Source organism: Theropithecus gelada, chromosome 13 (genome assembly GCF_003255815.1).
Source record: "Theropithecus gelada isolate Dixy chromosome 13, Tgel_1.0, whole genome shotgun sequence".
NCBI lineage: Eukaryota > Metazoa > Chordata > Mammalia > Primates > Cercopithecidae > Theropithecus > Theropithecus gelada.
This window is the reverse complement of record NC_037681.1, coordinates 4,220,739-4,247,429: the sequence shown is the minus strand read 5'-3', so window position 1 is coordinate 4,247,429 and position 26,691 is coordinate 4,220,739. Positions and strand designations below refer to the sequence as shown.

General features: G+C 51.6%; 1 protein-coding gene across 3 annotated transcripts in view; it reads left to right on the top strand.

Annotated features, from left to right (window-relative positions):
- PSD4 (pleckstrin and Sec7 domain containing 4) overlaps positions 1-26,023 on the top strand; it is a 28,880-nt gene extending 2,857 nt beyond the window's left edge. Inside the window, exons 2-17 of one of the 3 annotated variants that reach the window (XM_025354734.1) lie at positions 5,615-6,781; positions 8,249-8,365; positions 8,661-8,736; positions 9,257-9,551; positions 15,425-15,634; positions 16,112-16,192; positions 16,322-16,434; positions 16,656-16,714; positions 16,929-17,018; positions 18,849-18,892; positions 19,270-19,430; positions 20,652-20,722; positions 20,838-21,001; positions 21,820-21,964; positions 22,162-22,305; positions 24,250-26,023. In XM_025354734.1, coding sequence (XP_025210519.1) covers positions 5,726-6,781; positions 8,249-8,365; positions 8,661-8,736; positions 9,257-9,551; positions 15,425-15,634; positions 16,112-16,192; positions 16,322-16,434; positions 16,656-16,714; positions 16,929-17,018; positions 18,849-18,892; positions 19,270-19,430; positions 20,652-20,722; positions 20,838-21,001; positions 21,820-21,964; positions 22,162-22,305; positions 24,250-24,507 — 3,084 coding nt within the window. In that variant the 5' untranslated portion in view covers positions 5,615-5,725 and the 3' untranslated portion in view covers positions 24,508-26,023. Of the gene's footprint in view, positions 1-5,614; positions 6,782-8,248; positions 8,366-8,660; positions 8,737-8,958; positions 9,552-15,424; positions 15,635-16,111; positions 16,193-16,321; positions 16,435-16,655; positions 16,715-16,928; positions 17,019-18,848; positions 18,893-19,269; positions 19,431-20,651; positions 20,723-20,834; positions 21,002-21,819; positions 21,965-22,161; positions 22,306-24,249 lie in introns of those variants that run through there. The other 2 variants (XM_025354733.1, XM_025354735.1) reach the window with 2 other exon arrangements.
- Positions 26,024-26,691: the final 668 nt, after the last annotated feature.

The window sequence follows — 26,691 nt, the reverse complement described above, 5'->3', positions numbered from 1 at the left end:
GTAAGACCTGGGCTCTGCTACCTAGTTCCGGGCCTGCCTCTGCCTAGGAGGTGCCATCCTACCTCGGGGATCAAAGGCTCGTTCCATCCTCCACCCTTCTGAGGTCAGACCGCCCTCACCTGGGTGACCAGTAGGACTGCCTTTATGGCCTTAGGAAGTGACTTCACCTTTTAGGTCATCCTACCTTTCCATTCAGGCAAGAGCAATTAAAAAAAAAAAAAAAAAAAAAGGAAGACATCTTTTAAACATACAGTTGCACAGTGCCCCCTCCACAAGTGGAGAGCACAAACGAGACGATTGAATGGGTCCTCCTTTCTGTTCAGGCTGCTGCCTGGGAGCCAAGACCCGTAGGACATTTTGGCTGCTGACCTGGTAGGGACCTACCACTTGGGGACCGCTGCCCTTGGAGCACTGGGCTTCCTGGAGAGGGGAGGAAGAGGTGATTGGTCATGGGCAGACTGGCCCCCATGAGGAAGTCTTCATGTTATAATGATGCTAATTCTCTTCTCCAAGCCTCCGTCTCGCCAGTCCTCTGGCCTGGTTGTTGTGGAGGGAGAGTTCTGAGGATCCATCCCATCAGTGTGTCTCTCCATTTGTCTGTCCATTCATCCAGCCAACCTCTCTCTTATTTTCACAAATGTTCTACAGTGCCGACTTTCAGCCAAGGAGGTGCTGCACAGGAGTTTGAGTGACTCTAGTGAATTCAGGAATGTCCAAGAGAATGGATCAGAGGGCAGGAGGAGAGAGTGATCCTTAAGAGAGCTGTAACCTGGGTTCATGCCCCAGCTCAAGTCACAGGCGGGCCTGAATCTCTCACGTCAACGCTAACCTTTAAGTTTCTAATCCACTTGAACTAAACCTCTCAAGTCAATGCTGATCTTTAAATTTCAAATCCAGTTGAACTAAAGTACGCCCCCAGAGCTTTGTGGGTGGGAGTGGTTTAACAAATCGGTCACATAAAGTGACTAAGCCATTCGACATTTTTGTACTGAGACACAGTGGTGAACAGGAAACACAAAGAACCTGCCATCTTGGCACTTACCTTCTAGGCAAACTAGAACCATGCGGGTAAACACACTGGGAACTACACACCGGGATAAATGCTCAGAAAGTAAAAGTGAGGGGTGGAGTGTAGTCACATTGAGTTTAATTCGTTTAAAAAGTCATAGCCAGCCACGTGCTGTGGCTCACACCTGTAATTCCAGCACTTTGGGGAGCCAAGGCAGGTGACCTCAGGTGGATCACCTAAGGTCAGGAGTTTGAGACCAGCCTGGTCAATATGGTGAAACCCAGTCTCTACTAAAAATACAAAACTTAGCCAGGCATGTTGGCAGGTGCCTGTAGTCCCAGCTACTTGGGAGGCTGAGACAGGAGAATCGCTTGAACCCAGGAGTCAGAGGTTGCAGTGAGCCAAGATCATGCCACTGCACTCTAGCCTGGGTGACAGAGCAAGATACCATCTAAAAAAAAAAAAAAAGTCATAGCCAGTCAAACTACATGCCTTGTCCCCATCGAATACCTGATCTGTCTCCACCCTTCTTGTCTCCATTGCCTTGGGCTCCCCTCCACTGACCAGTTCCTCACCTCCCACCCCTCCCAGGCGCCTCAGGTGCTGCAGGTCCCAGAGATCTGCTCTCTTCTCTTTGCTCGGAAAGCTGCTGCAGCCTCTGGTATTTATTGTTTTCCTTTGAAAAAAACCAGCAAGGAACACTGGGTTTTTTCTGGGAAGGCAAGTCCAATCCTCATTTACATCTAGCATCAGCATTAACGTGTACCTAGAGGGCTGCTTTATGTACATATACATATCTATTTGCAAGTGCATATGTGCAAAGAGAGACAATTTTTCATCTTATGAAAAATTCAGGATGCCCTTTCCAGCAGGCCCAGTCCCGCATTCCCACTCCCATTCCCATATTGACATGGGAACGTTTCTTGCCAAGTGAGTTGACTAATGATGAGAGAAAGTGAGTTGGTTTTATCTGGGCAAAATCCTCTGATGCCCACAGGGCCATGAGGCTGGCACTCATTCAGGTACAATGTGTGGAGTTGGGTAAATGAGAACAGGAGAAGGGATCGGGGTGGTGCATGGCAGGAGAGCTATTTGGGTCCAAAGACCAGGCCTTTGCAGAGACCCGGAGGCTGGTTTTGGGGTATGGGAAGGGAGGCAGTTGGGTAGAGCTAGGGATGTCCCATGTTCTGGTACCTGTAAACCAGGTGCTTCTCCCCAGCTTTTCCCTCTATCTCTAAATCGACATGTCTTCCTAGTCATTTCTTATACCCCATGGGCTGGTTTCTTGAGGAAGCTGCAGTGGGATGTGGTGGGGTGAGTCACCTCCATGCTCACACTCGGTTGCTCTCCACCAGGCAGGTCTGGGGAGGGAGATTTGGGGTCCAGGGTGTTTTCTCTAGTACAGACAATACATCCGGAGGTTCCTCATCCCTTCTGCCTTGGAAATAGAACTGTCTCAGGCCTCTTGCCCAGAGAGCACTGAGGGTGGACAAGGGCAGCTGCATGGGGAGCAGATAGTGGTATCAACGAAAGGAGTAAACTATACAAATCCTCTGCCTGTTACCTGGAGGTGGTGATGTGAGGTGGAGAGGCAGAACCTAGAATGATGAGTGAAGGCTGGATCCATAGGAGAATGAAAGGCAAGACTGTTAGTGGAAAGGGGTCCCAATCCAGACCCCAAGGGAGGGTTCTTGGATCTTGTGCAAGAAAGAATTCAAGGTGAATCCATAAAATGAGGGCAAGTTTATTAGGAAAGTAAAGGAATGAAAGAATGGTTACTCCATAGGCAGAGCAGGAGCTTGGGCTGCTGAATTAAGGACACCCGTATCTTGAGCCGACCTCTTATCTCATCCTGTGACTTAGAATGCCTAGCCTACTGGGAATGCAGCCCAGTAGGTCTCAGCCTTATTTTACCCAGCCCCTATTCAGGATGGAGCCGCTCTGGTTCAAACACCTCTGATAAGATCAAATCCAGTCCATTTGATTCAGAGCATCATGTACAAGATTAAACATAAGAAAGGGCCCCTCCTCTTGGGAAGTCAGCCTGTTGGGGAGGCTGCCATAACTAACGGGTGGAAGGGCCCTGAAGGCCGGTCAGGGGCCACTCCGGGTGGGCTGAAACATCAGAATCCTGAGGCCATCATCCAGCAAGTCTAGATTCTTGTTATTCTAAAACAGGAATGCAGGGGTTGGGTCAGAGGGAGGGATAAAAACCCAGAAAGAGATTCCTTTTGGAGACACTTTAAGAAAAAGGATACTTTCAAGGTGAATAAGACACTGAAATGCATACTGGTCCTCCTTCCTTCTCTCAGGTGCCCTCCAGAAAGAAGGCATGGGGCAAAGCGATGTTTTCTAGGTGACCTTGAATAACAGCTGGACCCCTTGACCTTGTGAGAGAGCGCTGAGGGTTACCGTTTACTGAGTGTCTAACGGTGGGCCAAGCCTGGGCTGAAGGCCGGGCGAACCACCTCCATTAACCCTAGCTCCCCTCTGCAGTGGGGCTCCCAGATGCTAAGGAACTTTCCAGGCTCATCCACTCAACTGTAGGTGGCAGGACGAGGGTTTGAGCTGCGGTCCATGTGGCTATTGATTCAGCTCATGTTCTCTAGTGCTGGGCAGGGAGGGGCCGACCCCCATGGGATTTGTTATGTGCGCTGGTTGGGGCCCTGCATGCCAGTCAAGCTCCTGTCCTACAGCCTGCCTGTGGCAGGACCTCGGTGTGAGGTCTGGAGCCCTGGACGAGGACACCTAGGTTCACTCTGTTCATACTGGAGCAGGGACAGGGCAAAGAGAGCTGCAGACCGGAAGGTGGATGGTCTGGGGACAGAGTCCAGCCCCTGTCACCAACTGTGGGTCATTAAGCCAGACTCAGGCTAAGGCTTCCTCATCTGTTAAACAGGGACATGCAGGGGACTGCTCCTCTTTCAGGTGCGAGTTGGGGGAGTGGTGGGTGGGGACAGGCTTGGTTAACTGTGTGTGGAAGGGGCTGTTGTTCTTGGGGATCTGGAAGTCACACATGGTTCTAAATTGGGAGCATGCATGTGTTTGCTAATAGTCTTGTTCCCCCAAAATATTCCAATACAGCTCACAAGCACACACACAAGGCTTCAAGATAGAAATCTGTGAGTGAAGAAAGTGAGGCAAAGGGAAAATAAGAAAAGACAGCTGTTGGGTGCAGTGGCTCACACCTACCACTTTGGGAGGCCAAGGTGGGCAGATCACTTGAGGTCAGGAGTTCGAGACCAGCCTGGCTAACATGGTGAAACCCCATCTCTACTAGAAATACAAAAAAAAAAAAAAAAAATTAGCAGGGCATGGTGGTGGATGCCTGTAATTCTAGCTACTCGGGAGGCTGAGGCAGGAGAATCACTTGAACCCAGGAGGCAGAGGTTGCAGTGAGCCGAGATTGTGCTGCTATACTCCAGCCTGGGTGACAAAGCGAGACTCTGTCTCAAAACAAAAAAAAAAAAAAAAAAAAAAGACAGCTGAGCCAGGGTTCTTATGATGTGCCATAAGGACCTGTGTACTTGACCCTGCACTTCCACTTTGTGGAGAGCTAGCACGACGAGACAAACAAGTTACAAGCTTACGGTGTGCTTTGGATCAAAACAAGCCAGCTATTCTGAGGAAGCAGGGTTGCTCTGAGAGTCATGTAAGCGGTGGGCTGCATGCAGGGAATGGAGATGCAATGCATGTTTCTAGAAAATACACTCTGAGGTTCCTGGGCTCATCTGATAAGGGCCCACCCAGAGAGTTAGTGCAACCTGTGCAGACAGCAGCTCTGGGCAGATGTGAGGCAACTCCAGGCTGACACGGCTGCCGCATCCCAGCCTTTTCCTCCCTAGAAGGCAGGGATCTGCTCTCCATGCAGAAGGTGGTCTGCTGGGTGGTGGGCAGCAGGACCGAAGCATCCTCCCTTCATGAAGGCTTGGGCTGAGTTGAGCAGAGAGCCCCTTGCTGCGTCCACCTGGGCCAAATTCCAAGCTGTCAATAGCTTACAAGGACCAAGAAGCAGCCTGTGAACCAGCCTCGTGAACAGGGTAGGCCCCAAGGATAGGAGCCTTGGAAAGTGGAAGTAAGGCAGGCTGTGGCCTTCCTTTCGTGGGTGCCTGCTTCTTCCGTGAGGCTGCATTCTCTACCTCCAGTCTGTGTCTGTTTGGCTCCCACATGCTTTGGTTTACAGCTTTGGTTTACAGCGTGTAAACCAAAGCATGTGGGTTGCAGCTGCTTCCTTGATACCTAAAAGCATTTCTGCCTTCTGTTCCTGCTGCCAACCACCTCGGTCTCCATGCTCTCCAATCTAAATGCCCAAGAGAAGGATCTGATTTGGCCAGTTTGTTCTTTTCAGCTAAGCCACATGGGCTACCTTCAGCCAACAGATGGGTGTCTTTGGGGCAGGTGCTGCCCTGGTGCAAGTTTAGAGATTGTGGGGTCAGATAGAATACGTGGTACACTCCTTCCTCCCGGCAGGGCTGTGGCGGGCAGTGTCCCTTAGCAGAGGGGCATAGATGGGGAAGACACTCCAAACACATCTAACACACTACATATGTGCCTCCAGAGGCTGACAGCCCTTCCCTAACCTGCACTTGCTTTGGGCATTTTCAGGGTAGATATGGATTCCCAGTTACCCCAGCGGCCAGTGCTCCCCCTAGTCCACACAGTGAGACTGTGAAAGCAGATACTCCGGGGGACTCCTGCACAGCTTTTGCTCTATGGATGATGGGTGACCACAGACTCTCTGGTCAACCCCAGCCCGTGGAAATTCTCAACCCGTACTTGGGAGACAGCCTGGAGCCCCACCCAGGAGAGCGCCCAAGGGAAACGTGCAGCCATGAGGATCCACCGGAGCCTTGCGAGGGGCAAACCTGGGCCACTGATCCTCCTGAACCTACCAGACAAAATGCTCCTCCCTGGGGCTCCAGTGTGGAGCTCACACACCTGGGGAGCTGGGTTCATCAGGACCGGCCGGAGCCTTGCGAGGAGCAAACCTGGGCCACTGACCCTCCTGAATCTATCAGACAAGATGCTCCTCCCTGGGGCTCTGGTGTGGAGCTCACACACCTGGGGAGCTGCTCTGCCCAGGGGGAGCACAGGCAGAGCACAGCATCACCAGGGTCACCTGCGAACAGCCATCTACTGGGGAGCCCACAGCAGAACCGGAGCACGTCCACGCAGGTAGTGTTCTGGGCAGGCATCCTGCAGGCCCAGATGTGTGTCCTAGACCTGGAGGAGGAGCTGGAGAAGACGGAAGGGCTCAAGGCTGGGCTGAAATGCTGTCTCCCCACGCCCCCTGTGGACCTCCCTGGGGTCACGGGCCTGCACTCCAGCCCACCTGAGGATGAAGACTCAGGGGAAGACAGCAGCGAGCCTGAGGGGGAGGGCCAGGCATGTCTGAGAGAGGGAACCCCAGACTCTTCCCCACAGTGGGTAGCCGAGGAGGAGAGCATGTTCTTCAGCAACCCGCTCTTCCTGGAGAGTCCTTTCTCAGAGAACAGTGCTTCTGGAGAGTGCTTTTCCTGGGGGGCTTCAGACTCCCATGCAAGTGTGAGGACTGGAGCTGAGAGCCCAGCAACTCTGGAGACTCAGCTCTCAGAAGACACGGTGCTGTGGGAACTGGAAAGTGAGCCGGATGTGGGGGACAGTGCTGCTACCAGTGGGCATCGTACCCCTCCATTCCCTGTGCCCGTCTATAAACCACACTCCATCTGCTGGGCCTCAGTGGCTGCCGCTGAGGGGGCTCCTGCAGCACCTCCTGGTCAAGGGGAGAGTGAGGTAAGCCCAGTCTTGGGAACCAACCGGGGCTGTGCTGGGAACACAGAAGGGAGGGTCTTCTTCGGGGGTCACCAGGCCCAGGACATTCTTTTCTGATGCGAAGAGATTTTGGGATAACCTGCATCAGTATATAGCAGGGTAATAGAGCAGAAAATCAGGACCAGTGTTTTCGTCAGAATGATAGGACATTTTATCAATGCCATGATGTCAGCTGATGTCAGCTGATAATTAAGTCCATAAATGTCTCCATCTCACCAGCTCCAAGGGGCTATGCTTAGATACGTTTGGAGAACAAACAGCTCCTCTAATTGCAGCATGTTCCAGGCCATTCTGATTCTTCCCCTCCCACCTCCAAGACATTCCCAACTGTTAACAGGGCAGCGCTCAGCCTGCAAGGGTGACCTCTGCCCCTAGCAGAGAGATGCCTATTTCAAAAGTCCTGTCCTCTCTCTTCTTGACAGATTTCAGCATGTTGTTACTTTTAGCTCACCATCTGTCATTCTTCCCACGTCCAGTGTTAATAGATCAGGCCCATATGACAATGGCAGAGATTCTTAATATCAACTAAGGATGGGGACATGCTCTGTGAGACAATAAGGAGCACAGTTTTCCCAGGGAAGCCTCTCTTTAAGAGATAAGGGGACTCAATATGGTAGAGTGTGGCTGTAATTTTCTAATCTCTCAATTCCCTGAGAACAATGAAGAGCTATTACCCAGAGCAACTCTGTTAGCCAGGGCAACTCTATTACCCAGGGCAACTCTGTCACTGGAGCCCCAAGATCAGAGGAGCTCCTGGGTACTGATGGGAGTCCCCTCCACATGGCTACTGTCACTTTGTAGGGTAGCTTTATCTGTGCCTGTGGAGGTCCATTTTCTCAGGACTTTCTTTTTTTTTTTTTTTTTTTGAGACGGAGTCTTGCTATGTTGCTCAGGCTGGAGTGCAATGGTGCCATCTCGGCTGACCCTCCACCTCCCAGGTTCAAGCGATTCTCCTGCCTCAGGCTCCCAAGTAGCTAGGATTACAGGTGTGTGCCACCACACTCAGCTAATTTTTGTATTTTCAGTAGAGATAGGGTTTCACCACGTTGACCAGGCTGGTCTCGAACTCCTGACCTCAGGTGATCCACCCGACTGGGCCTCCCAGAGTGCTGGGATTACAGTCCTGAGCCACTGCGCCCGCCATGGACTTTCTTGCTCTGGGCACTAACTTCTCAGAGGGAAGCCTGGGAGCGCTCTAAGTTGGAGATTGGCTTCTGTCTGGGAAGGCAGAGCCCACCCAGCCCAGTTCCTGGGGCTATCACCCTCCCTAAAACACAGCCCCTCCTTGGGTTGGTACCACCTGAGGCAGGGCCATCTGGGCAGACTGTGAAGGGAGGCCTCATGGGATTTGAGGAAGGCCCTGGGAGCAATTTTCCTCTAGTCACCTCTTCTCTCCTTCTCTCCTCTGTCTCTCTCTAGACTTCTCAGGGAGATAGGCTTGGTCCTGCTCCATCTGCAGCACCGTGTGTGGACGAAGCATTGACCTGGGAATCAGGATGTATCGGATCTGATCTTGGCCCTGCTGCACATCCTGTGCAATCTTGGGCAAGTCACTTCCCCTTTCTGGGCCTCACTTTCTCCATCTTTGGAGGAGGAATATGAGCCCATTCAGTTCCAGGGCCTAGCACCGACAATCCTAGCATGTGGGGCTTCTCACATCCAGGACTCGCCTTCTGAACTGAGGCTCCAGCCTGGGTGGGAGGATTACGGTGGGGCTTCTGCCTACTCATGGCATCCTTCCCCTCCCCTCTTTTCCCCATCATCTCCCTACCTGGCCTCTCCCCCATCCACCTCTCTGTGCCTCCAGGGCTCATGGGAACGCCTCTGCCTCTCCCAACAGGCCTCTCCCAGCCCTGAGGGCTGGCAGGGAGGAGGTCCTTTTTGGCCCCAGGTGACCCTTAACTCCCAGGACAGAGGTGAGCCCTAATAAGGGGGTTTGGGAAATTGGGTCCTGGGAGGCTTTGGAATTTGCAGTGGGGACAAAGATCATTCTTGGATCCATGGTTGCCATTAATGGGTCCCATTGTATTGTGTTTAAGCCAGACAGACTTGGGGTTAAATCCTGCCTCTTTAGAAAGTAAATGAAGGAAATGTACGAAAGGCCCAGCATTTCTTACCTCTGGGTCTTAGTGGTTTAGCAAAGGTCCTGAGCCCTTAGTTGCCTGGAGGCTGGAGTCCTGGGAGCCCAGCTGTCTGCTGCCTCTGCAAGTGGGAGAGGTCACTGCCTGAGGGAGGGACAGGGCATGCTGCCAGGCTCCAGGGGAGGAGCCCCAGGGAGGGAGCCTCTGGAGGTGGTGACCAGGCTGTTCTCCTGCCTCCTGCCCTGTGCCCACCTCACTTCACATTCTTCCTCAGATGAGACGGAGGCTGGGCACCTCCAGGAATCTGCTCCCACCTTGGCCCCCAGCCCCTGGAGGAGCCCAGCGTCTTCTCCAGAGCCTGGCAGCCCAGAATCTGAGAGCAGAGGCCCTGGTCCCAGGCCCAGCCCTGCATCGTCCCAGGAGGGCAGCCCACAGCTTCAACACCACAGCTCAGGCATTTTGCCCAAGTGGACACTAGACGCTTCACATTCTTCACTCTTGGAGACGGATGGGGAAGAGCCAAGGTCCTTGAAGAAAGAGGAGGCAGGGGAGGCCCCAAACCCAGGCGAGGACGTAAAGAGTGAAGGAATAGCCAGGCCTGCAGAGACTGGAGACATCCAGCCTGACATTCACCTGACTTCGGCAGAACAGTAAGTCTCAGACTAACTGGCTGTCATACTCCTAATGATGGATACATTTAAGAATATCCTAGTCTGGATGGAGCGTGAGAAACGCACATTGGAATTAAGCATACTCACATTTATTAAGCAAGGATTATATGAGTGGGCACCAGGAAAGAGCTTTGAGAAAGACCGTAAGGTTCAGAAGCATCAGAAACAAAACAGCAGATAGTTACACACGTGGAGGCGAGATCTGAGTGTGCTGGGGCAGGGCTTTCAAAGAAGCATCCACAGTTGGCGACCAGGAGAGGAGGAAGGGGAGGAAGTGTCCAGGGAACCTGAGCAAGGGCGTGTGTCTGCCCAGAAAAATGGGAGTCATGCTGGCAGGCCAGGGAAGTACAAGGTCAGAGCTTGTGATGTGGGGATTATGGACAGCTGTGAATTTGAGGCGGTATCTGGGAGACATTCACCAAAGAACCTAGGCCTGGGGCACTGGCTCAGATCTCATCAAGTGGAGGTTTGATGGGGACCAAGGGAATGGATCCTGGGGCCCAACATAGGATTGTGTAACCCCAGAACTGTGACCAGAGGTAGGAATAGGCCAACTGGGAAACCATCCTAGAAGTCTACTTGTCCCAGAATGCTGCCTCAAGACTGTCAACCCCTGGGATCTCTACACTGAAAAAGGGGTTTTGTTCTCTAATTGGCTGAATGTGAGTCATATTAATGGGACTAGCAGGAGCCAGCAGTGGTTCATGTCATGGACATAATGGTGCAGTCCATGCAGGTTAGTTGTTGCAAGGGTGCCCTGAGCTCAGGGCCTTCAATGGTGGGGCCTCAAGGAGCTGGACCCAGTGCCTCAAGGAAGAGACAGGGTCATGGCCAGACTGACTTAGCCTGGCCTGGGACCAGGAGAACCCCAAGAGGAAGGTATTCATGCAAGGTCTCCAGGTCCGGGGCCCTGTGCTTCCTCAGGTAAAGCACAGCCATGTTCCGAGTTTCTCTTACCTCAGGCGGCAGGTGTGTCCCTGTGAGGACCCCAGCGTTGTTTTCTCCAATGCAAGGCACTTGGGATTGTCTCCCTCACCTGTCCTGCGGTCCTCCTATACCTCCTTGTCTCTTCCCCACCTCCCAGCTCTGGCTCTAGCCTCCACTCCTAGATCTGGAGCCAAGAAAGCTGAAAAGATGGGCGGAGAACAGGAAGCTAGGTGGGCTCTAGTAATGGCAGCAGCTGGGGTAGTTCAGGAGGTGGTCCTCAGCCTCTCCCTTCCCCCACCTAGCAGCCTGGATGACTAGGAGACTGGGTGGTGACCTATGATCCAGTGTGAACAGGCCCAGGTGACCCCCAGCAGACTCAGAACCTCCGAGACTGGCACTAAGACTCTCAGATGTCACTCAGTCCAATCTTTACCTGACTCTTCTGCTTCCCCCACAACGTCACAATCAGGTGTGGGGTATTCTAGTTATGTAAACATTCATTATCCAAGTGACACAGTGAGGAAGTTGAACTGGTAAGCAGGAATTATCATAATATGAAAATATTCCCTGATAAACAGACGCATAACATTTGGCTTCACTTAAGCACCCTCTCCACCTAACACAGACGAGTCAGGGGCTTTGCTGGTGACTCCTCACTGCCTCTTGAGGCTCATAAACACTCCACAATGCAGGAGAAGCACAACAGAAGCTAACAGAAAAGTGTAATTACAAATCTTGTCAAAAAACATATGATTTCATGAGGTCTATGAAAGTGATGCTGAAAGACCTCACAAATCACAGGGAAAGCCACTGACAAATGAGGAGCCAAAACAGACTGTCCAGTGAACAACGGAAGAGGCGGAAATAAAAATAAAGAACCAATTGTCACATCTAAAGAGAATTACTTGAATAATCAACTGACAAAGCCCTAAAATATGCTTTTAAAAATGACCTAGTCAATTAGCATTCTTACTAAAATAATAATTAGATGAGGGAGCACTTTGAAAAAAAAGTATGCAAATATAAATTATCATAAAATTATACACTTTATTTATTTATTTATTTATTTATTTATTTATTTATTTATTTATTTCTGGGACAGAGTTTTGCTCTTGCTGCCCAGGCTGAAGTTCAATGGTGCAATCTTGGCTCGCTGCAACCTCTGCAGCGACTGAACCTCTGTTCAAGTGACTCTCCTGCCTCAGCTTCCTGAGTAGCTGGGATTATAGGCGTGTGCCACCATGCCTGGCTAATTTTTGTACTTTTAGTAGAGAGGGGGTTTCACCATGTTGGCCAGGCTGATCTTGAACTCTCAAATCCACCTGCCTCAGCCTCTGAAAGTGCTGGGATTACAGGCTTGAGCTGCTGTGCCTGACCCCACTTTATTATTTTATTTATTTTTTTAACTTGAATTTTCTTTTCTTTCTTTTTTATAACTTTTATTTCCATAGGTTATTGGGGGAACAGTTAGTGTTTGGCTACATGAGTAAGTTCTTTAATGGTGATTTGTGAGGTTTTGATGCACCCATCACCAGAGCAGTGTACACTGCACCCTATTTGTAGTCTTTTATCCCTCATCCATTTCCCACTGTTTCCCCGAGTCCCCAAAGTCCATTGTGTCATTCTTATGCTTTTGCATCCTCATAGCTTAGCTCCCACTTATAAGTGAGAACACATGATGTTTGGGTTTCCATTCCTGAGTTACTTCACTTAGAATAATAGTCTCCAATCTCATCCAGGTTTCTGTGAATGCCATTCATTCATTCCTTTTTATGACTGAGTAGTATTCAATAATATATATATGTATATATTCAATCTATAGATGTATATTCAATCATATATGATTCAATTATATATCATTGTAGATATGTAATTGTGGGTGTGTGTGTATATATATACACACACACACACACACACACCACAGTTTCTTTATCCACTCGTTGATTGATGGGCATTTTGGTTGGTTGCACGATTTTGCTATTGTGAATTGTGCTGCTATAAACATGTGTGTGCAAGTATCTTTTTCTTATAATGGCTTATTTTCCTCTGGGTAGATACCCAGTAGTGGGATTGCTGGATCAAATGGTAATTCTACTTTTGGTTCTTGAAGGAATCTCCACACTGTTTTCCGTAGTGGTTGTATGAGTTTATATTCCCACCATCAGTGTAGAACTGTTTCCTATTGACCTCATCCATGCCAACATCTATTTTTTGATTTTTTGATTATGGACATTCTAGCAGGAGTAAGGTGGTATTGCATTGTGGTTTTGATTTGCATTTCCCTGATCATTAGTGATGTTGAGCATTTTTTCATATATTTATTGGCCATTTGTATATCTTTTTGAGAATTGTCTCTTCATGTCCTTAGCCCATTTCTTGATGGGACTGTTTGTTTTTTTCTTGTTGATTTGTTTGAGTTCATTGTAGATTCTGGATATTAGTCCTTTGTCAGATATATAGATTGTGAAGATTTTTTCCCACTCTGTGGGTTTTCTGTTTACTCTACTGACTGTTCCTTTTATCGTGCAAAAACTCTTCAGTTTAATTAGGTCCTGGCAATTTATCTTTGTTTTTATTGCATTTGCTTTTGGTTCTTGATCATGAAATCCTTACCTAAGCCAATGTCTAGAAGGGTTTTTCCAACGTTATCTTCTAGAATTTTTATAGCTCCAGGTCTTAGATGTAAGTTATTAATACATCTTGAGTTGATTTTTGTATAAGGTGAGAGATGAGGATCCAGTGTCATTCTCCTTCTTGTGGCTAGTTAATTACCCAACACCATTTGTTGAAAAAGTGTGTCCTTCTTGTGACTAGCCAATTATCCCAACACCATTTTTTGAAAAGTGTGTCCTTTCCCCACTTTATGTTTTTGTTTACTTTGTTGAAGATTAGTTGGCTGTAAATTGTACACTTTAAATGGGTGAATTGGATGGTATGTGAATTATATTTCAAAATAGCTGTTTTTATCATTATTATTTTTTGAGACAGGATCTCACTCTGTTGCCCAGCCTGGAGTGTGAGGTACAATCATGAATCACTGAATCCTCAGCCTCCCAGGCTCAAGTGATCTTTCCATTTCAGCCTCCCAAGTAAGTGGGACCACAGGCGTGTACCACTACACCCAGCTAATTTTTACTTATTTTTATTTTTGGTGGAGATGTGGCCTCGCCATGCTGCCCAGGTAGACCACAAGGCTGGTCTCCAACTCTTGAGCTCAAGCAATCCTCCCACCTCAGCCTCCCAGAGTCCTGGGATTATAGGGATGAGCCACTGCACCCAGCCTGTTACTGTTTTTAACGGGCTTTATGATCTTACTGTGAAAATCAAGCATGAATACAAGATGTCTTATCCAGCCAGAAAACTTGTGCTGGGAAAATTAAATTTTAGGCATTGTGTTTAATATAAGATTTAAATAAACTTATTTGTACAATGTCTAGTATCATTTACCAAGATAAAGCTCCAATTAAACCTTTTCATTATTTGTTATGAAAGTATATTCTCATTTTAGTTAGATTTACTTACTTCTATTTTGGGTTGGGTGAACTTTAATTTTTGGCATGAAGAACCCTCCCTTTTCAGAGGCTGGAACATCTCTGGCTACCAAGCCTATGAACCTCTCCACAGGGCAGCCTAGTTTCCAGATGCATATAAATGATGATTCTTTGGTTTCTGGCAGTGATTGACATTCTGTCACCATCACCCAAGGACCCCGTAATGGGAGTGGGGTTAACCCTCCCATTAACCCTGACCCAGCCGTGTTACGTAGCGAGGGTGCTTAAGTGAATTCTAATGTTATACGTCTGTTTATCAGGGATTGTTTTCTTTTCCTTTTTTTTCCTTTGAGACGGCATCTTGCTCTGTCGCCCAGGCTGGAGTGCAGTGGTGCAATACCGGCTCACTGGAATTTCTGTCTCCTGGGTTCAAGCGATTCTCCTGCCTCAGCCTCCCGAGTAGCTGGGACTACAGACATGCACCACCGTGCCTAATTTTTGTAGTTTTAGTAGAGACGGGGTTTTGACATGATGGCCAGGCTGGCTTCGAACTCCTGGCCTCAAGTGATCCACCTACCTTGACCTCCCGAAGTTGTAAGATTACAGGCGTGAGTACTGTGCCCAGCCCCATGGAATGTTTTCATATTATGATGTATTCTGCTTACTGGTTCAACTTCTTAACTGTATCACTGGATAGTGAATGTTTAAATAACTAGAATACCCCACACCTGATTGTGACGTTGTGGGGGAAGCGGAAGAGTCAGGTAAAGATTGGACTGAGTGACATCTGAGAGTCTTAGTGCCAGTCTCGGAGGTTCTGAGTCTGCTGGGGGTCACCTGGGCCTGTTCACACTGGATCATAGGTCACCACCCAGTCTCCTAGTCATCCAGGCTGCTAGGTGGGGGAAGGGAGAGGCTGAGGACCACCTCCTGAACTACCCCGGCTGCTGCCATTACTAGAGCCCACCTAGCTTCCTGTTCTCAGCCCATCCTTTCAGCTTTCTTGGCTCCAGATCTAGGAGTGGAGGCTAGAGCCAGAGCTGGGAGGTGAGGAAGGGACAAGGAGGTATAGGAGGACCGCAGGACAGGTGAGGGAGACAATCCCACTTGCCTTGCGTTGGAGAAAACAACGCTGGGGTCCTCACAGGGACACACCTGCCGCCTGAGGTGAGATAAGGTCGGAACATGGCTGTGCTTTACCTGAGAAAGCACAGGGCCCCAGACTTGGAGACCTTGCAGGAATACCTTCCTCTTGGGGTTCTCCTGGTCCCAGGCCAGGCTGTCAGTCTGGCTGCGACTCTGTCTCTTCCCTGAGTGAGGGCCTGGGTCCAGCTCCTCCGGGCCCCACCATTCAAGGCACTGAGCTCGGGGAACTCTTGCCACAAGTGTCCTGCAAGAACACTTGACCCAGAGCTCCTGCATGTCTATCTCAAGTGAGAATCTGAGGACAGCGATGAACTCTTCTAGGCTTCCTGGAAGCCCTATGCCCCAAGCACGGTCCCCAGAGGAAGGCCAGAGACCACCAGCTGGAGACAAGCTAGCTAATGGCATCAGGAACAACAAGGTAGCCTGGGACTTGGCCTCACGCCTCTATCACCTGGAGGGCTTCCGGAAGTCTGAAGTGGCTGCCTACCTGCAGAAGAAGTAAGGGGCTTTGAGCCTGGGGAAGGCTGGAGGCTGAGGCAGCCAGGGAAGAGCTGCTGAAGGGCTCCCTCCACTGGCCACCCTCCCCTTCCTGTCCCTGCCCTGTTCCCTCCCCATCTCCCCTCCCAACTTTTCCCCCATACCTTCACTGTGTCTGCTGCTTCCTCTCAGTCATGGTCACACTGTGTCACCTCTTCTCCACACCCTTGGTCCTTGGGCCTCGCTGCCTTGCCAACCAGAGTCCATAGGTCTCTCCTGGTGTCGCCCAGTGTACACTGAATAGGGTAGCAGGGCATACCAGACCCTGGCTGCCCCCTTGTCCTGTCAGGACCCAAGGCCCAGTGTGTCTGCGCCCTTCCCTTGCTCACCCCCACCGCATCAGGCCCCATAATGTGTGCGGGTCCTGAGGGCCCCAGTGCACCTGCGGCCCCAGCCCAGGCCCCTGGCGCAGACTCCATGCCCCTTTTCCCTCTGCAGCAATGACTTTAGCAGGGCTGTGGCTGAGGAGTACTTGTCCTTCTTCCAGTTTGGAGGCCAGAGCCTGGACCGAGCCCTCCGGTAATGTCTTTGGGTCCTCTCTGGGGAGGCTGTGGAGGATGGCATGGGGCAGTGGCACCAGCCTGAGGCCGGGATCTGATTGGCCCTAAGCTCCTGGGCTCTCTCCTTGACCCTGGCCCTTCTTTTCAGGAGCTTCCTCCAGGCCTTGGTGCTCAGTGGGGAGACTCAGGAACGGGAGCGAATCCTCTACCAGTTCTCCAGACGCTTCCACCACTGCAATCTGGGGGTCTTCCCCTCAGTAGGTAGGGAGGGGCTGACCCTGACAGCAGAGCAGGGACACTTTGGGGTGCCCTTGTCTGCTTGAGAGTTTAGTAGGTGACAGTGAACTGGGGGGAGTGTGTTGGGGGCTGTGGAGAATGGAAGCATTCCAGGGGTTCTGAGGTTACCCCACCCAGTGTGGGCAAAGGAAACAGGAACCCTGGTTCCAGTGAGCTTTCTTTCCACTCACCTATCTCTGGGGCAGATTCTGTACACACCTTGACATGTGCAATCATGCTCCTTAACACGGACCTGCACGGACAGGTAAGACGGTGGAGAGAGTCCCTGTGGGAACTGAGGCCGGGGCTGTGGCAAGGGGTTCGGGGAGGAGAAGACCAGAGGCCTGAGACTGGGCGGGGAACACCCCTGAGGGATGTGGGTCTGGGGAGCTGGAAAGGGTTCCATGGTGGCTGGCTGGGGGGTTATTCTATTGGGATGGAGTGTGTGCTCAAGTCATCCCACATCTCCATGGATACAGAACATTGGGAAGAGCATGAGCTGCCAGGAATTCATAACCAACCTGAACGGGCTGAGGGATGGCGGGAACTTCCCCAAGGAGCTGCTGAAGGTATGTGCCATGGGATCTTCTTACGGGCTCAGGACCCGGGATCCCTACTTAGGACCTGCAGCCTTGGTTCTTTGTTCCAAGGGAGAGGCTGAGCTTGAGACTGGCTTTGCCAAAATATCCTTGAGAGAACAGGGCTTATTTATTGCAGGCTAGTAAAAGTGTGGTCCCTGGCTGGCAGCATCAGAAGCATCTTGGAATTTGTTAGCCATGCAAATCTGCTGGCTCCCTGTGCTGGACTTACTGAATCAGACTCTCTGAGACTGGGACCCCTAAAATATTTTCTTAAGTTTTCAAGTCATTCTTACCCCTTCAAAGTCTGAGAAGGGCAAAGCTACACACGGTGAAAGTCTGGAACTCAGACTTGGGAGCCTGGTGTTCCTGGGTTTGAATTCTAGTCTTGGGCAATTTGCTCCCTCTTGGCCAACTCAAGTTCCTCCTGAGGGTATTAACCACTTTACAATGCCATTATCAACATGAAATAAAATCTGTCAAGTGCTCAGCACGGTGCTTGGCACACAGCATGTGTGTCATAAGCAATTAAAATCATTTGCTGTTTCATCACAGTCACGCATCACTTACCGATGAAGGTATGTTCTGAGAAATGCATCGTTGGGCAATTTCACTATTGTGTGAACATTATAGAGTGAACTTACACAAACCTAGATGTACAGCCCACTGCACACCAGGGCTATATGGGATAGCCTATTGCTCCTGGGCTACAAACCTGTATGGCATGCTGATGTACTTAATACTGCAGGCAATTCTAACACAGTGCTGTACTTGTGTATCTAAACATAGAAAAGGTACAATAAAAACATGATAGAAAAGATTAAAAATGATACACCTGTATAGGACAGCTCCATCATAATCTTACGGGACTACTATCATGTATGCAGTTCATCCTTGACCAAACCATCGTGATGCTGTTATATGGTACATGGCTGTACTTCATGAACATTTACTGAACACCTACTATGTGCCAGACATCTTGCTAGGCACTGCAAGGGCTATAAAAGCAAGTGAGATAACATCTACGTTAATACGTCAAACTTTTAGCGCATCATTCATTCATTTACTGCACGTTTATTGTGGGGATTGGTCAGCCAGTTTCTTCTCCATCAGATCCCTCCCAGCAGGATGCCAGGAAGGCAATTCATTTCTCCTCCATGAGAACTAGTTAAGGCCTCACTAAGCATGGGCAGGACAGGGACTTGTCTGCCTTGGTCATCATCTTTTTTTTTTTTTTTTGAGATGGAATCTCGTCCTGTCGCCCAGGCTGGAGTGCAGTGGTGTGATCTTGGCTCACTGCAACCTCCGCCTCCCAGGTTCAAGCAATTCTCTTGCTGAGGCTGAGGCCTCCTGAGTGGCTGGGATTACAGGTGCGCACCACCACTCCCAGCTAACTTTTTGTATTTTTAGTAGAGATGGGGTTTCATCATGTTGGCCAGGCTGGTCTCGAACTTCTGACTTCAGGTGATCCACCTGCCTCAGCCTCCCAAAGTGCAGGGATTACAGGCGTGAGCCACCACCCCCAGCAGGTCATCTTTATGTCTCTAGCACCCAGCATAGTGCTTGTCACTGGGAAATGCTCCAGAAATACTTTGCTGCACAGATGGATGGATGGATGGATGGATGGATGGATGGATGGATGAATGGATGGATGGATGGATAGATGGATGGATGCTTGCCTACTCAAGGAGGAAGGGCAGCTATGTTGTGGGTGGAGGAGGCAGGCTGTACACATGCCCCTATCCTACCTCTGCCAGACAAAGAGGCTTTAGGCTCCACAGTCCTGAGTTTTCCCTGCCCACCTGTGTGCTTCTGTTCCAGGCCCTCTACTGGTCTATCCGCAGCGAGAAGCTCGAGTGGGCCGTGTGAGTGAGACCCCCTTTCCCCTGTCCTCCTCACTCCCCTCCCCTGTCTTTGGGCTGCCCTCCCTCTGTCACCCACCCGAGATTTAGAGAAACTCAGATAGGGCTCCCCTCTGAGTGGGACAAAGCCAGAGGCAGGGCTCGGGAGAGAGCATAGAGGAGCCCAAGTAATGCTGGAAGGCCAGTGGTAGTGGAACGTGGGGTACGGCAGAGTTTTCAGGAATTGATGGGTCTGCTCTGAAGGAGAAGTCCTTTTGGGGGGGTCCTGGGGTGTGGCTCCCCAGGAAAAGAGAGGTTGCTGAGGCTCTGGGAGGCAATGGATACCTCCCAGTGGTCTTTGCATAGTCAGCACTTCTAGCCCGATTCTCTCTGTTGTTCAGGGATGAAGAAGACGCAGCCAAACCTGAGAAGGCCCGGCCGTCCCTGCCAGCTGGCAAGATGAGCAACCCCCTCCTTCAGCTGGCTCAGGATCCTACGGTGCCCACCTACAAGCAGGGCATCCTGGCTCGGAAGATGCATCAAGATGCAGATGGCAAGAAGAGTGAGTGTCTGCTGCCCACAAACAGGGTGGTGTGCTGGGAGCGGCCCTGCTCAGGTACCTGTGCGGATGCATGCACAGGTGTGCAGAGAGATGGCCCGTGTTGAGGACAGGCAGCCAGCCCATGTTCCTTCCTCAATGTGTACTGAACAGTGACCACGGGCTGGAAGCTGTGTGAGGCGCTAGAGGGTAGGTAGGAGAACCTAGACAAAACAGGCCTAGTTATTCCTGGACCCCAGAGTCCCTGTGGTAAGAGAGAGATTAGACAAGTGTGTCAATGTCTGGGACAAAAAGGTAGCAAGAGCTGAGTGTCTAGGGGCTGAATCAAGTGAGGGGAAAAACGTTTTTGGTTTTGCTTTGGAAGCGGGATGTGGGGACAGGGAGAGGTAAGGCTTCTGGTAAGTGATGGTATCTGCACTGAACTTTGGAGAGGAAGAGGGTCTGGAATTTGGAAGCTGGGCAGAGGGCATCCCATACAGAGAAAACAGCAAGCCAAGTTTGCTCAGAACATGGGGTGGGTGCAAGGGAGGTACACTTGTGGCAGAATTGCCAGGGCCTACGTTTGGGCCTCATTCCGCAGGCAGCTGAAGGCTTTTGATTACGGTACCAACATGACCAGAGCGGTGATCTCAGCAGACTAATGTGCAAGCACAGATTGAACAGGGTGGGGCGACAAGGATGCGAATTAGCATTTGCTGTGAAGCCGCCGGGGCCCTAGGGCTCACCACACAAGACCAGGGTGGAGAGGTAGGGGGAAAAGAGGGCAGGTGGTGCTCAGAGTGGGGTACACAGGGAAGGACACCCCAAAGCTGGGCCCTGAGCCCTTGAGCCCCTCTGGATGGGTATGCAAGGTCAAGATCATCCTGCAGGGACTAGAAAGCTGTCTGGGTGAGTTGTGTTTGTGTCTGGGTGTTTGCCACTACTTGGGGTAGTGGGTGTGTGTTTGGAGTTGGAGAGAGGATGATCTGTATGAATATCCATATTTGGGTGTGAGTGGTTCTATGGTTTCATTTACAGGAGGGATTGCCTGTGTGTAGAGAGACTCTATATGTTTGTTTATGATTGTATATGTTTTCTCGTGTTGGCATGTTCTGCATTTGTGTGCATCCTGGTGAGAGACTGGAGGTGGTGTGAGGGGCCGGGGGCGTATGCACACTTGTGTGTGTCTGAGTGTGTCTGGATGCTGGTGCCCCCACCTACATTTGTGTTCTGTTCCTGAAACAGCGCCATGGGGCAAGCGTGGCTGGAAGATGTTCCACACCTTACTGCGAGGGATGGTTCTCTACTTCCTGAAGGTAGGAAAGGAGCCAACAGCCCTGTCAGAATGGGAGACTGAGAGACGCCCAGAACTGTCTGGAGGGTGGGCAGCTGATGATAACCACTTGTCTGAGCCCCTGTGACTGGTAGCAGGGAGAAGACCACTGCCTGGAGGGGGAGAGCTTGGTGGGGCAGATGGTGGACGAGCCCATCGGGGTGCACCACTCGCTGGCCACCCCCGCCACCCATTACACCAAGAAGCCGCATGTCTTCCAGCTGCGCACGGCTGACTGGCGCCTCTACCTCTTCCAGGCACCGTAAGTCCCTGGCGTGGGAGACTGTGGCAAGGCCTTGCCTTGCCCTAGTTCTCTCTCCACTGACCCTGCTGACACCTGAGGCCTGTGGACCCCGGGGCCCCTGGTGGGAATGGCCATACTGATCAGAAATTCTTAGAATGTGGCAGCAGGAAGAGGAGCTGAGGACCAGGGATGACGCCCAGGCATTGCCTGCTTCCTCACCATCCTTGGCCAACTTTGCCAGTACAATATGCTGTTTCCTTGTCGGTGGGATCAAGCCTCCCAGTTCAGAACACAGGATTCTGGGAAGCTGCTAACGATTGACCAAGTTTGGCATTTGTTATAAAATCTGTCGCCTTCTCAGACTGTCTTCTTTATTTTTTATTTTTGAGACAGAGTCTCGCTCTCTCGCCCAGGCTGGAGTGCAGTGACTCGATCTCGGCTCACTGCAACCTCTGCCTCCTGGGTTCAAGCGATTCTCATGCCTCAGCCTCCCGAGTAGCTGGGATTACAGGCGCGTGCCACCGCGCCTGGTTAATTTGTGTATTTTTAGTAGAGACGGGGTTTCACCATGTTGGCCAGGCTGGTTTCGAACTCCTGACCTCAGGTGATCCGCCTGCCAAGGCGTAGTCACAGCGCCCGGCCTCCAGATTTTCCTCTTTATTGATAAGAAATGCCATGGTCAGAGGTCGAGTGCCCTGCTAGTGGCAGGGCTCTAACTATGGGAGGCTGAGTCCTGAGCAGCTGGCCAGCTGTGCAACCAACCACAGGAGGGTGTGGGAGGAGGGTGACAGGACCAACTGTGTGTCCTTGGGGACCAACGACCTTCTTTGCCCCAGCACTGCCAAGGAGATGAGCTCCTGGATCGCGCGCATCAACTTGGCTGCGGCCACACACTCCGCGCCGCCCTTCCCAGCAGCCGTGGGCTCCCAGCGCAGATTCGTGCGGCCCATCTTGCCGGTGGGCCCCGCCCAGAGCTCCCTGGTATGGCCTCCGGGAAGGGGTGGGGTCAGTTGAATTGGGAATGTGCACCTGGAGCCCCAGGACTAGCTCGGGGAGGCTGGAGGCCGGCTGCGCACCCGGCCTGGGAACTGAGGTGACCAGGAGGGCAGCACACCCGGGCCCGGAAAGCGGCGGAGGGGACGCCCGGGACAGCGTCCCTCACGGCCTGCCGCTCGCAGGAGGAGCAGCATCGATCCCATGAGAACTGCCTGGACGCTGCCTCGGACGACCTGCTGGATCTTCAGAGGAACTTACCGGAGCGGCGGGGCCGCAGCCGCGAGCTGGAGGAGTACCGCCTGCGGAAGGAGTACCTGGAGTACGAGGTGAGGGGCCGAGCCCACCTCCCCGCCGCTGCGCAGGACCCTCTCCGCCCTCTCGTGGCTGCCTCGGTCCCTGCAGCCGTCACTGCCCTGACCGCACCGGGGCGGGGAGAGGCGCTTGCATGAAGGCGGGGCCCGTGTGTGATCTGTGCAAAGGGGCAGGGACTCCCACAGGGACACCCGCGTGCACGGGCGTGCGCAAAGAGTGTGTGTCCCCATGCACTTAGGCCTTTCACCTCTTGTCCTGGGGGCACATAGCAGCTGCTTGTCTGGAAACACTCATAGCAGACGTTATTTTATAGTTTTCTTTCTCCTAAGAGTATATTTGACTTTTCCCAAGTTGAAGGAATGAACTGTATTTCAGCTGAATTGTTCCATCTAATACCTGCCAAATATTAATAGGTAGTATTTATGGAGCTTGTCTTCCTTGCATGGATTATCTCATTCAATTATCTAACAACTCTGGGTAGGTACTGTTATCCTCATTTTACAGATGAGGAAACTGAGGCACAGAGAAATTAAACTACTTGTCCAAACCTGGTAAATTTACATGCTGCTTCAAATGCCCCATTTATGGTCTTAACTAAGAAATGACCATTTTTTTTTGTTTATGTTTTGTTTTGTTTTGTTTTGAGATAAAGTCTCACTCTGTCGCCCAAGCTGGAGTGCAGTGGCTCAATCTCAGCTCCCTGTAACCTCCACCTCCCAGGTTCAAGCGATTCTCCTGCCTCAGCCTCCCAAGTAGCTAGGATTACAGGTGTGAGCCACCACCCCTGGCCAATTTTTGTATTTTAAGTAGAGACAGGGTTTCACCATGTTGGCAAAGCTGGACTTGAACTCCCGGCCTTGAGTGGTCTGCCTGCCTCAGCCTCCCAAAGTGCTGGGATTACAGGTGTGATCCACTGCCCCTGGCCAGTAATGACTTTTGTTGGCTCTACAGCCCATGTTGAAATGTTTTATCCCCTCCTCTCCCCCAACCCTCACCCATCCACCCACACTCCCCAATTCTGTTTTGGTGTCACATCACTTCATCCGGGATCCTAACACTGGGTGCCTGCTTCAGGGGTCCTGAGTGCCTGCTTAGGGGGAGGGCCCACTGGGGAGGAAGCATAGGTTAATGCAATGTGAAAATAGAGGGAATCAGAGGCCACCCAGAGGCAGAGACCAGGAAGTGGGAACCAACATTGCCTCCTGCCTGTCCCCACGGCACCCTCATGCAGCCTTCTGCCTCTTTCAAGGCCCCAGCCTATCCCTTAGCTTGGTGGTTGTATCCATGGCTGTGAACTCCCCACTTTTCAGAGGCTTCAGGGTGTGGCTGTGAGGACCCAACCTCTTCCTCCCACTGACCAGCTAGGACCTTTAGCAAGCCACCAGCCCTCCCTTCCACAATGATTTGTGCCCCTCCTAGGGCTGGCATGAGGATCCAATGGGATGGAGGGTGAGGAAGCACTTTGTAAACTGGAAACCATATCCTAAGGATGCTAGCTGCAGGGGCCTTAGTAGTACAGTGTTAAGCAGATGAGGGTGGTTAGCGTCATGCTCCACAGATGCCAATTGTTAAAATGCTATTCAGACCCAATTAGGGCTGTACAGATGTGAGCTGTTTGTGTGTAGGGCTGCAAAGCTCTCAGGCATAGTGGGTGACACATCTTTTAGTGCCTCAAAGATGGAACGTGGCATAGAGATGTTAGTTACAGCACTCCAAGGGGTTGGTTATTACTAGAACAGGGTTGGGCTGATATGTGTCATTATAATACTATCCAGAGGTGTGCTCTGCAGTCTGCTTGCCCAAGCATTATACTGACACTCACTGTTGGTCCAGCCCTCTTTCTGCAGAGGTCTGTATCACCATAGCTTCAAGTACCTGTGAGCTGTCCCTCACGATTCCAGCCTCCTCCCGGCCTGGAGCCAGGAGGGTGCTAAAGTGGTGGGGACTGTGTGTTGCAGAAAACCCGCTACGAGACCTACGTGCAGCTGCTGGTGGCCCGCCTGCACTGCCCCTCCAATGCTCTGGACCTGTGGGAGGAGCAGCTGGGGAGGGAAGCTGGAGGCACTCAGGAGCCCAAGCTCAGCCTGAAGAAGTCCCACTCAAGCCCGTCCCTGCACCAGGATGAGGCTCCCACCACAGCCAAGGTGAAGCGCAACATCTCAGAGCGCAGAACGTACCGGAAGATCATCCCCAAGCGGAACCGCAATCAGCTGTGAAGCCAGCACCACCTCAGAGACACCGGCCCCTGCTCCAGGGTACACTTGAGATGGACCTCCCCGGAGGAGACTGATTTCAATGAGTCCACCATGACGGATGGGGCACCTCCTTTCCCTGCTGAAGGACAAACCTCATTTCCCTGTGGCCCTCATTCTCATGCCCACTGAAGCTTTCCTAATACTGCTGTGCTGCCCCCCACCCCCATGGCAGTCCCTCCGGAGCCCCAGTCCCTGGCCACGCCCAAGGGAAGAGGGAGGTTGAGGACTTGACTTTCCTCCCGGAGCTCATCCCATGTCACCCTGCAGGCCCCAGAATCCAGACTGGCCTCATTTCCTAGACCTGCTGGGAACTCAGCACTTGTTTGAGAACCAGTGCATTCGTGGTGTGGCCTTGGCTTCTGGGGGAGAGCTTGGGGCAGCAGAGGCTCCTGGGCAACCCAGCCAGGGGAGCCACAGTCCTGAGAATGGTCTTGCTCTGGGAATGAGCTGACCTTCCTGGGGTGGCCCCAGGAGAGTGAATCAGGGATTCCTGAGAGAGATTCCCAACCAGCCTCCTGTGACCCAGGGAGCAGGGTCGCTAAGGTCCTGCCCACTGAAGGGACAGCCTTCTGGGCAGGGACCTTGGGGGGCTTCAAGGGCTCCGCATGGCTGTGGGGCCCCGTGCCTTTGTCTCCTTTCCCCCTACAGTCGTCCTTTCCCCTGAAGCAGATGAAACAGTCTCACATACCCAACTGCCCATCAACAGAGCAGGGCTGATGGCGTGAGTGAGGGCTGGGAGGGGTGGGGCCTCCAGAGCTTTGCAGTGAACCCTGGAACCCTGGGAACAAGAAGCCTTTGTTCCAACAGAGCAGGGAAGGAGGTTCTCTAGGTTCAGACCACTGGAGAGGATAGAGCAGTAAAAGGTGGTGACAGTTTCCCTTAGGGGTCTGCCTGGCAGGAGCCACGGCTCAGGAGAGTTGTGAGGGATGGGATGGAGGCTGGAGACCAGGTGAGGCCCAGGCCAGGCTTGGGAGACTCTTCTGTGCTCCTTCCTACACTTGCCTTAAAGCTTCCTTCCCGTGGGGTGCTTGGACCCCTTCCCCATCTCTGGCAGCTCAGAGGGTCTCTGCTGCTCTCCCCTGGGAAATCCCCTCGTCCTGCCCTCTGGCTGCCTCCCAGCTGGACTTGTTCTCTGAGGGAGGTTCCGGAGACTCATGGACTTGGGGCTCTGCCTGTAGGAAGGAGGCTGGGCCGGAGGGAGCAGCCACCATTGTCTCTGTTCAGCCAAGTGTGCAAGTAGGCTGCCCGCCAAGAGGGGGCCTCTGCTACCCACTGCTGCCTGCCGGCTGACGCACTGCCTCCCCAGCCTTCCTGCTGGGCCACCCTCCTCCCTTCCCATGCTTGTTGTAATCAGCTCTGGGGCCTGGACCTCCACAAAGGAAGGCTGGCCCTTGGAGGCCATGTTTGGGTCTCCGGCCAGGTCCTGGGGCTAGGCCATGCACCCAATGGGTGCACAATAAATACAGGTCAACAAAGACGGAGGTGTGTCAGTGTGTGAAGAAGGGAGGTCAGGCAGCTAGGACCACCTGCAGTGTGGCAGGCTTCATCCCTCTTCGCTTCAAGTGTGGATGTGTGTCTGTGCGTGTGTGTAGTGTCTGTGTCTGTGTGTTCATGCACATGCAGGAGTCACACGGTCGTAGGCTGTCAAAGCTGGAGGAGACCTCAGAATCATTCATTCACCTACTTGCTTATTTATTCGTTCATTCATTTTGCAAATAATATGGGATGCTTTCTATGTGCCAGTACTAGGGGATTCACAAATGAATTAAACATGTCCCTGACTTCATGAGTTGACAATCTTGCCCCCTGGTTTCCTGCTCTCAGTTTACAGATGCAATTTTATCCTGCTGGGGAAGTGTGCTGAAAAGACACATTCCCAGCCCACACCCAGGGATGCTGATGCAGTCAGCCTGGGTCAGGGGGATAGATAAATATGTTGGGTAACTCTGATGTGTAAGTAGCAGTTAGCTGCAGTACAGTCCAATTGCCTCATTTGATTGAGGTGGAATCCCAGCATCAGGTGGACATGACTTTTGGCCCAAGACTAATGCTTATAAACTAAATGGAGTAGGTTATTAGAACTCACTGAACATGCATCCTTTTTTCTTTTTTCTTTTCTTTTCTTTTTTTTTGTTTTTTTTTTTT